Source organism: Daucus carota, chromosome 4 (assembly GCF_001625215.2).
Source record: "Daucus carota subsp. sativus chromosome 4, DH1 v3.0, whole genome shotgun sequence".
NCBI classification, from domain to species: domain Eukaryota; kingdom Viridiplantae; phylum Streptophyta; class Magnoliopsida; order Apiales; family Apiaceae; genus Daucus; species Daucus carota.
In genome coordinates, this window is record NC_030384.2 from 43651711 (window position 1) to 43662842 (window position 11132).

Sequence of the window (11132 nt, forward strand, 5' to 3'; positions counted from 1 at the left end):
GACTGGAAGGAGAGACCTTTGTGAAAACATCTGCCAGCTGAGATTTGGTTGGAAGATAAGTCAATTGTAATAAACCTTCAAGCACCTTGTCCCTAGTAAAATGACAGTCCAATTCAATGTGTTTAGTTCTTTCATGGAACACTGGATTCCTTGCTATATGCAAAGCACTCTGATTATCACAATGTAAGGTCACAGGTTTTAGATTTGTGACACCAAGGTCCTCCAACAATCTCACAGCCCATGTTACTTCTGAAGCAGCAGAAGCCATGGCCCTATATTCTGCTTCAGATGAAGATTTAGATACAGTAGGCTGTTTCTTTGATTTCCAAGTGATTGGTGATTTACCAAATAACAAAATGTAACCTGTGATTGATCTTCTAGAATCTGGACATGAAGCCCAATCTGCATCAGAAAAAGCCTGTAATTTCAATTCATCTGATGAATTGAGCAGAATACCCTGATGAACAGTAGAGTTTACATATTTCAAAGTATGCTCCAAAGCATGCCAATGTGACATCCTTGGTTCACACATAAATTGGCTCAAGCACTGCACTGTATATGCCAAATCTGGCCTAGTGTTAGTGAGATAGTTTAACTTTCCCACTAAGGATCTATATTTCTCAGGATTCTCCAGTAATTCACCTTCAAGCTTGCTTAGTTTGAGATGTACAGGCAATGGAGTAACCACAGATTTAGATAAATCTAATTCTGTTGATTTCAACAATTCTTTAGCAAATTTTCTCTGACTGAGAATAAATCCATCTGCTGTATATTCAATTTCAATCCCAAGAAAATAATGAACCTTTCCCAGATCCTTAATACTGAACTGAACATCCAAATGCTCTTTGATAGACTGAATACAAGCTGTATCTGTTCCAGTTAGCAACACATCATCAACATAAACTGCAGCAATACAAATCTTGCCTGCCTGATTTCTGACAAACAGACTATAATCATTCTTGCTCTGAGTGAATCCTTGACTCAACAACTCAGAAACCAATTTAGTATTCCACATCCTTGATGCCTGTCTTAATCCATAAATGGATTTTCTGAGTAAACAAACTAGATTATGAGGATTTGGTATCCCTTCAGGCACAGTCATATAAACTTCCTCCACCAGATCCCCATGCAAAAAAGCATTATTTACATCTAATTGATACACAGACCATTTCTTGCTAGCTGCTAAAGCAAGTAAAATTCTGACAGTTCCCATCTTCACAACAGGTGAGAATGTTTCTTCATAATCAATTCCATACTTCTGATTAAAGCCTTTTGCCACAAGTCTGGCCTTGCACCTTTCTAAACTGCCATCAGCTTTTAGTTTCACTTTGAATACCCATCTGGATCCTATAGCCTTTTTACCAGGTGGTAAAGGGACTAAATCCCAAGTGTGGTTCTTATGCAAAGCTGCAATCTCATTCTGCATTGCATCAATCCACAAAGGATTACTGGCTGCCTCAGCATAATTTTTAGGCTCTGTCAAGGTACACTGAGCCACAGAAGAACCATTTTGAACTAAATTACACCAATGTGTATTAGTAGTGGTATGACATTGATAGGAATTCAGATATGATGGGGTTTTGTGTGTTCTGGAAGATCTTCTAACTACTGGTGGTATAGCTGATGAACTAATATCAACCAAGGTAGAAGAAGATTGAGCAGTATCAGATTCTTGATTATGCTGATCAAGTGAATCAGATGAAACTGGAGCATTAGATGGAGTATTATTTTGAAACTGTGTGAAAGGCTCATCAGGATTAGGAATACTAGCTGGAATATCTGAGCAAGAATCATGATTAGTGATTTTAGGAATATAAAATCCATCTAAAACATGTGATGATCCTGACTGATGATGAAAAGGAAAGTGGTTCTCATGAAATATTAAATCTCTGGAAATGAAAACCTGTCCAGTATTTAAATCTAATACTCTGTAACCCTTCTGTGATGGAGAATATCCAACAAAAACACATTTTGTAGCTCTAGGATCAAACTTGGTTCTATTAACAGTAGAAGTAGCCACAAAACAAAGACAACCAAAAGACCTTAAAATTGTAAGATCTGGATTTTCTTTGTATAATCTATGATATGGTGTATCATTAGATATACTTTGCAATGGAATTCTGTTAATAAGAAATGTGGCACACATGACACATTCTCCCCAGTATTGAGGAGGCAACTTAGACTGAAAAAATAAGGATCTAGCAGTTTCAAGAAGGAACCTGTGTTTTCTTTCAACTACTCCATTCTGCTGTGGAGTATAACTGCAGCTTGTTTGATGAACTATTCCATGTTGCTGAAATAAAACCTTCATTTCACCAAAACAAAACTCCTTTGCATTATCAGATCTAACCACTGCAACTTTTGTTTTGAACTGAGTAGCAACATAATGAAAGAAGCTAGTTAACACTTGAACACAATCTGACTTATGTTTAAGCAAATGTACCCAAGTAAATCTACTAAAATCATCAACAATTGTTAAGAACTGATTACATCCAGAAGGAGATTTCACTTGATAAGGACCCCAAATGTCTATATGAATCAATTCAAAAACAGCTTTAGTTTTGATACTACTATGAGGAAAACTATTCCTAGTCTGTTTGGCCATTGGACAAATTTGACAAACTGCATTGATATTTGACAAATCAATCTGGGGTAGAAGCAACTTGATCTTGTCAAAAGGGATATGTCCAAGTCTGAGATGCCAAACTCTTGGATCATTAACAGCTACATGACAACTCTTAATTTCTGCAGAACTGGAAACTTTATCAATACTGTATAATCCTCCTTGCTTTTCACCAAGTACCATCTGAAGCTTGTTCTGTGAAAGGTCCTGTAAAATACACTTATCTTTTGTGAATAATAATTCACAATTTAGATCTTGACAAATCCTTTGCACAGACAACAAGTTGAAGTGGAAATCAGGAACATGGAGTACATTTTCCAGTATAATATCTGCAGTAAGTTTCACTGATCCAATATGCCTAATTGCCACTTGTTTACCATTAGGAATAGTAATGAATTCAGGTATTGTAACAGATCTATAATTGATGAAATCTGTTAAAGTAGAACATATATGATCTGTAGCTCCACTATCAATGAGCCATCCAATTTTAATATGATGCTCAGTGAAGAGACAGAACTTACCTGCTAACAATGCATGATGTTCATTGTTATCCTGATGAGTGGAAGAACTACCAGCTTGTCCTCCTGAAACATTCTGATTAGTAATCATGGACAAAAGATGATTATACTGAGCCATAGAAATAGGAGCAGAATCATCTGTATTTCCACAAGCAACAGCAGCAACTTTCTTGTCCTTAAAACCCTTGAAACCAGGTGGATAGCCATGGACTTTGAAACATCTCTCAATGCTATGACCTGAAATTTTGCAATGAGTGCAAAAGTATTTAGAAACTTTCTTGCTGCCAGTGTTGTTAAGTTGCTGCTTCTGAGAATTAGATTGCTTATTGCTCTGTTCATATGACTTGTTGTTGTTGTTATTGGCCAAACATGCCAATGATTCAGTGTTAGAAGAGAAACTGGCAATTTCTTGATGTTTTTCTTCCTGTGAAAACATCCTAAAAACTGCAGTGAGAGTAGGAAGAGGCTGCATCATAAGAACATTGCCTCTGATTCCTGAGAATTTATCTCCAAGTTTCATCATAAACTGAATGAGTTGATGATTTTGTTGCCTTTTCTGGACCTTGAGAGTAACATTACAAGTACATTTTCCACATTCACAAGCTGGTAGTGGATCTGCATCAGTTAAAGCATCCCACAGAGATTTGATTTCAGTAAAGAAAGCAGAAATTGACTTAGAACCTTGCTTCAAATCAGTCAACTGTTGCTCAATAGCATACAATTGAGCCATAGATGTATGTCCAAAACGCTCATTGAGATTATTCCAGATCTCAGTAGCATTTTTGAAGAACAGGACACTTTGAGCAATTGTTTCATCCAGATTAAACAGTAGCCAAGAACAGACTAAATCATTACAACGATCCCAAGCCTTGAGTTCAGGTGAATTTGCAGCAGGTTTAGGAATTGAACCATCAATAAAACCTAATTTATTTTTCACAGATAAACTCAACAAGATCGATCGTTGCCAATTGAGGAAACCAGTACCATTGAATTTCTCAGAAACAATTTGTAAAGAACTCGAATCAGATGGATGAATATAGTATATACTAGACTGATCATTCATTCCACCACGATTATGAATATTCCAAGCATTATCTCCCATTTTAACAGTAATCAATCGAAAATGAATTGCAGAATCAAACAGAAATCCAAATCTAAGCACAAAAAATCAATAACGTCTAGAATTTCTGAACAGAAAAACACCTTAATCTTGAAGAAATCTGAACTAAGATGAACGAAAGAAGTAATCAAGCAACACTGAAATCCGCCATTGATGAATTGCAGCAAGCTAGGATCGTGTTCTATCGCTCTGATACCATGTTAAACTTTGCAGAATTGCTTGTTGTATTTCAGTAAAACTAAGAGAGTTGTATTTACAAGTGGAGAGAAAACAGTGTGAAGAACATTGTGCAAAAGCTTGAGAAGAAAGCTATCTCTAGTAGTGTTTATATATAGCAACTAACTAGCCACTACTCTGCACCTTCTGTTAACTAACTAGTAACTAACTCTGTAACCAACTCAAGTAACAACCTGTATGTGAGCTGTCAAGAACAGCCTGGAATCTTCTTGCCACCTTTATCATCTTCAGCTCTGGCTGCATTCTTTGCCACTGCACTGCTATCTTCAACAAATATGAACATACTTTAACTCAGACGCTTTTAGTTTTATATTTTTAAATGGACTTATGTTATTTGGATTTTCAAAATACCAGATAAAGTAATGTTAGTTTAGAACGTTATATAATATAGTGTTATGAAAAAAAAGGCTAATGATAATAGATTACTTCATAGAACCAACAACTACAGGTAGTAATTAGTTTCAAAAAAAAAAAAAACTACAGGTAGTAATTGAATTTTGCGGAATGTGAAACTAATTATTCCACCGTCCTCTCGTATATATCCGGTGATGACCACGTATCACGTATTTTAATATTTTTTTAAAATGTAACTTTATAATATATTTTTGTAATTTTTATTTTATTAAAATTTTATTCATAAAAAGTTTTTTTAAAAATATATTATAAAATTATATCATAGAAGAATATTGATTACGTGTCAAGTAGTTAAAAAACATATGAAAATGAATGAGACCGAGAAAATATTCATTTTGTGCGTGATTAAAAAATGCTTTTATATAATTTGAAAAGGAAAAGAAAACAGTTCTGGAATTATTGAAGGGGTAAAGTCGGAAAACAAAGAAAAAGTGTGTGCTAAGGCTACGTACGTAATTTCCTCCCGAACAATTAGCTTAAACCCTAAAGAATCGTAAAATCTTGAGTCGCCACTCTCACATATATTTTCTTCTCACCTCAACTCTTCACTCTATCCCACCGATCAACCACATACAATGAGACCACCAAGAGGGCGTGGCGGCGGCGGCGGCTTTAGAGGCGGAAGAGATGGTGGTCGTGGTTTCGGTGGCGGCCGTGGAAGAGGTGGCGGCGGACGTTTCGGCGGTGGCGGTGGGCGTGGTTTTCAAGATGAAGGCCCTCCGGCTGAAGTTGTAGGTCCGTTTACTTTTATCTCTATCTCTCTATGTAATTTTTATCTCATATTGTAATTAATGGTTTAATTTTAATTGTGTGTAGAGGTTGCTTCATTTGTACATGCTTGCGAAGGTGATGCTGTCACGAAGCTAACTAATGAGAAAATACCCTATTTTAATGCCCCCATTTATCTCGAGAACAAGACCCAAATCGGAAAAGTAGATGAAATTTTCGGCCCCATTAATGAATCGGTGAGCCCCTTTTCAGCAATTCTTGCTGGTGTTATTGTATTAGTTTATTGATTTATATGGTATTTTAGGCCTTTGTTTGGTTCTGATTGTGTAACGTTTGTAGTTTTTCTCGGTTAAAATGATGGAAGGAATTGTAGCTACTTCTTACTCAGCTGGGGATAAGTTTTTCATCGACCCGTATAAGCTTTTGCCTCTGTCCAGATTTCTTCCACAGCCAAAGTAAGTTAGTTATTCACTAATGCTCAAGTTGAAATTTCCAGGATAATTTTAATACTGTGAACTATGTTATTGTACTTAAAGCATGCTGTGTTAGTAGGAATATCTATTGTTTCTCTGACCAGTATGGATATATACAGCATTTGATTGTAGAATTGAACATATTATTCTATTAAATCGTCAAACTAGTTATGGTGGTATGATGATATTGTTTGATATTCTTTAGATTGGGAGTGGAGTGACAACATTTAAAGAGGGTCAGTTTAAAAATATAAAACCTGTCCATTGAAATTTGAAACCATTATTGTCAAGAGAAGTATGGCATGTTTTGATCTGTGTTGTGACTACTGCAACAATATAGCAAGATTACGGGATGTATATTTATATTTGTTAGGGTAAGAAATATGTCCCGGCTTTCACAGAACCTGCAAACTTGATGGTACTTTGAAATTGCTACTATATTATATTAAACAACTTATCCGTTGAAAAAGTAAATGGACTCATGTTGAGTCATATTTGTGTTTCTGCCTATATTACTCGGACTCGGCTGAAAGTGTCCAAATTGGATACGTGTCCGAGTGTCGGACTCGGCAATATTTTGAAAATTCTACATGTTTTTGGCCTAAAATAAGTGTCGGAGTGCCCACACCCATGTCCGAGTGTCGAGTGTCCGACATGGATACTTGAGGCAAAATGAAGAGTCCGGGTAACGTAGGTTTCTGCTCTATATTGTCCTTTCGTCTGTTGGACAACATTTTTTAGTATGAGAAAGCACTCTGTGAAACATAATTAGAAGACCATCGGTAGACTGTAGTTGATTTTGAGATCACTTCTGCTAGAAGTTCTGATTTATCTGTAGACAGTGGCTGTTTTTATTTGCTAGCATTTGTGCGCTTCATTAATTTTGGTGTATATCACTATGATCAGGGGACAAGCACCAGCTGGTGGTAGAGGTGGAGGTCGTGGAGGGGGAAGAGGGGGTGGACGAGGATTTAGTCGCGGTGGAGGAGGTGGTTTTCGTGGAAGGGGTGCTCCAAGAGGTGGGCGAGGAGGTGGCTTCAGAGGTGCAAGTCGTGGTGGAGGAGGTTTCAGGGGAAGAGGGAGATCGTAGAGTATTTGTAATTTGTTTGTGCTTGTTTAAGTTCTGGATACACAATTTTAATGAGCATTATGTATTAGTACTGATTTGATTTTGTTATGTGACTGGCCTATGGAATACCAAAGCTTTGATTGTTTTTACAATGTGCATTGTGCAATATCATCCCAGTTCCCAAACCTTAGATTGCCTCTTAGAGTAGATATCTACTAGTATGGTGCCTTAATGATTTCATCAGAAAGGAACATACCTTGTCATGACCCATCATTCTACAGGAATATGGGGAGATGATAACCATAGTTTTGCAGAATCTATGAAAACATTTGACTGCAACAAGCTTTGTTTATTCTAGCAGCAATCAAGAGCTTGTGCGCAATCCTGTTTGTACAACCTTGTTTACTCCGAATCTCCCATTTGGAGATCTGCCCGTTTGTTTAAGAGAAGTAGAATTTGCTTCTAGCTTCTGCTCTTTTTGACCGTGTTTATGTAAATAAGTTGACCATTTGTGTAAATAAGTATAAGCATTTTTAAAAAGTTGAGAATGCTCTACTTCTTTTTTAAAAACTTTAGTAACTTATTTACATTTCATTTTTAATACACTTCTTTACTCTTTTTAAACCTGTCCAAATGGTCTCTTCATCTATTTGACCCCTTTAAATTCCTTTGTATTTCTTCGTATTTCTTTTTGTTTAGCTCTGTATATACTCTCATCCTACATAGACCTTTAATGTTCTGCATTTTACATCCCTATATCTTCATCCTTCGTGTTTACTAATTTGATGTTAGTATGACCATTTTTTATTTTTCCGAATTTAATATATCCAGATTATTAAATTAAATACTAAGTATTCAGTGAACACGTATTAAATGAAGAATGGAAAAATTGGTGGACTGTTGACGAGAAAAAACTAAAAAGGCGTGTGGGAACGAGGATACATACGTAATTCCACCCCCGAACAATTCACGACCATGCTTAAACCCTAGAAAATGATAAAATCTTGAGGCGCCACTCTCACATTCAACTCTGAACTCTTTATATATTTTCTTCTCACCTCAACTCTCACTCTATCCTATCAATCAAATTCATACAATGAGACCACCAAGAGGGCGTGGCGGCGGCGGCGGCTTTAGAGGCGGAAGAGACGGTGGTCGTGGTTTCGGTGGCGGCCGTGGAAGAGGCGGCGGCGGACGTTTCGGCGGTGGTGGTGGCCGTGGTTTTCAAGATGAAGGCCCTCCTGCTGAAGTCGTAGGTCCGTTACTTTTATCTCTATCTCTCTATGTAATTTTTATCCCATATTATAATTAATGGTTTTATTTTAATTGTGTGTAGAGGTTGCTTCATTTGTACATGCTTGCGAAGGTGATGCTGTCACGAAGCTAACTAACGAGAAAATACCCTATTTTAATGCCCCTATTTATCTCGAGAACAAGACCCAAATCGGAAAAGTTGATGAAATTTTCGGTCCAATTAATGAATCTGTGAGCCCCTTTTAAGCAATTCTTGCTCATACATTGGTGTTATTGTATTAGTTAATTGATTTATATGTATTTTAGGCCTGTGGTTCTGATTGTGAAATGTTTGTAGTTTTTCTCGGTTAAAATGATGGAAGGAATTGTAGCTACTTCTTACTCAGCTGGGGATAAGTTTTTCATCGACCCATATAAGCTTTTGCCTCTGTCCAGATTTCTTCCGCAGCCAAAGTAAGTTTATTATTGAGTAATGCTCAAGTTAGAATTGCATATTTGCATTGCTAGATCTGTTCAAGATATTTTTAATACTCTGAACTATGTTATTGTACTTAAAACATGCTGTGTTAGATTTAGCAATAAAAAAAAACATGCTGTGTTAGAATATATATTGTTTCTTTGATCAGGATGGATATATACAGCATTTGATTGTGGAATTGGACATGTTATGCAATTTTATTGTCAAACTAGTTATAGTGGTATGATGGAATCATTTGATATTCTTTAGGTTGGGGACAACGTGTCAACACTTTAAAGAGGGTCAGTTCAAAATTTTAAACACTGTCCATTGAAAGCATAATTTTTAAGATGAGTATGGCATGTTTTGATCTGTGCTGTGACTACTTCAACAATATAGCTATGGATTTATATTTATATTTGGGTTTTATATCAATGTGCCCACTGTTCTTGTCAAAAACTATCAAGTGACTACCTGATGTTCATAAGACTCATTTTAGCCACTAGAATCACTATATATATTACTATGTTAAATCTTGAAAAATAATCAATTGAAAACTTAATAAAATCCTGATCAGTAGATGATGTGTGAGCTTCATGGATTACAAAAAAACTAGAACCAAAGATTACAAAGAAATATAAACAGATGGTAACAAACACATCATCTGTTTGTTAATTTTTTTATTAATATTTTTTCAAGATTTATCGAGTGATATATATAATGATTATAGTGGCGCAAATGAGTTCCTGTGATTATCGGGTAGTCATTTGATAGTTTTTGATGAGAATGGTGGGCACTTTGATATGATACCCTATCTATATTTGTTAGGGTAAGATATATGTCTCGGCTTTCACAGAACCTGCAAATGGTACTTTGAAATTGCTACTATATAATATCAAACAACTTATCCACTGAAAAACTAAATGGACTCATGTTAAGTCATATTTGTGTTGTTTCTGCTCTTTATTGTCCTTTCATCTGTTGGTCAGCATTTTTTAGTAAGAGAAAGCACTCTGTGAAACATAATTAGAAGACCATCTTTAGTTGATTTTGAGATCACTTCTGCTAGAAGTTCTGGTTTATCTGTAGACATTGGCCGTTTTTACTTGCTAGCATTTGTGCACTTCATTAATTTTGGTGTATATAACTATGATCAGGGGACAAGCATCAGCTGGTGGTAGAGGTGGAGGTCGTGGAGGGGGAAGAGGGGGTGGACGAGGATTTAGTCGTGGAGGAGGTGGTGGTTTTCGTGGAAGGGGTGCTCCGAGAGGTGGGCGAGGAGGTGGCTTCAGAGGTGCAAGTCGTGGTGGAGGAGGTTTCAGGGGAAGAGGGAGATCGTAGAGTATTTGTATTCTGTTTGTGCTTGTTTAAGTGATCTTTTCTGGATACACAATTTAGCGCTTATTATGTGTTAGTACTGATTTTGTTATGTGACCGGCTTCTGTAATACCAAAAGCCTTGATTGTTTTTACAATGTAAGGTATCATCCTAGTTCCCAGACCTTAGATTGTCTCGTAGATGTAGATATCTACTAGTATGGGTGCCTTAATGATTTCATCAGAAAGGAACATACCTTGGCATGACCCATTATTGTATGAAGTCTACATTAAGTTGAGCTTTATATCTTATATAAGACTATTTATTTTTGTTGCTTTATTTATTTTGTTAATATGCACATAAAAATTATGAAGTTGTTTGGTTCAATAGTTAATGAGCCGGGTTAACAGGGAATTGGAATCTCAAACTCATGATTTGGTGTTTGAATTAGCAATTTTGTGACTTGGAATGAGAATCCAAATCCCTCTTGGAGTGCAAATTATTCCTTACACTCCTCACCCACGATCCAAACGTCCCGTGTGTGAGTAGAATGGATGAAGGATGTAAAGTTGTAGCTTCAAGCTTGCCCGGTTTAGAAACATTCTACAGGAATTCGGGGAGATGAGAACCATAGTTTTGCAGAACCTGTGAAAACATTTGATTGCAACAAGCTTTATTTATCCTAGCAGCAATCAAGAGCTTGTGCAGAACCTATGAAAACATTTGATTGCAACAAGGTTTGTTTATTCTAGCAGCAATCAATTAGCTTGTGCGCAATCCTGTTTGTGCAACCTTGTTTACTCCGAGACTAAAAGCTTTAAGCTCCCATCCGGAGATCAGGATCCACATCTCTCTGACCTCCTTAGCCCATGTGTAATACATGAACCCACTTGAACTAGCCCACAGAACTCCATATGCCAG

The 11132-nt window shown here is 36.6% G+C and overlaps 2 protein-coding genes across 2 annotated transcripts; both read left to right on the plus strand.

Annotated features, from left to right (window-relative positions):
- The first annotated feature begins 5403 nt into the window (after positions 1-5403).
- Positions 5404-7335, plus strand: LOC108216378 (putative H/ACA ribonucleoprotein complex subunit 1-like protein 1). Its single transcript, XM_017389132.2, has 4 exons — positions 5404-5647; positions 5729-5877; positions 5981-6096; positions 7021-7335. Exons 1-4 carry the CDS (start codon positions 5488-5490, stop codon positions 7202-7204), a joined length of 609 nt encoding a protein of 202 aa, XP_017244621.1. The 5' UTR covers positions 5404-5487; the 3' UTR covers positions 7205-7335.
- Positions 7336-8157: 822 nt separating this feature from the next.
- Positions 8158-10550, plus strand: LOC108216345 (putative H/ACA ribonucleoprotein complex subunit 1-like protein 1). Its single transcript, XM_017389089.2, has 4 exons — positions 8158-8439; positions 8520-8668; positions 8775-8890; positions 10052-10550. Exons 1-4 carry the CDS (start codon positions 8280-8282, stop codon positions 10233-10235), a joined length of 609 nt encoding a protein of 202 aa, XP_017244578.1. The 5' UTR covers positions 8158-8279; the 3' UTR covers positions 10236-10550.
- Positions 10551-11132: the final 582 nt, after the last annotated feature.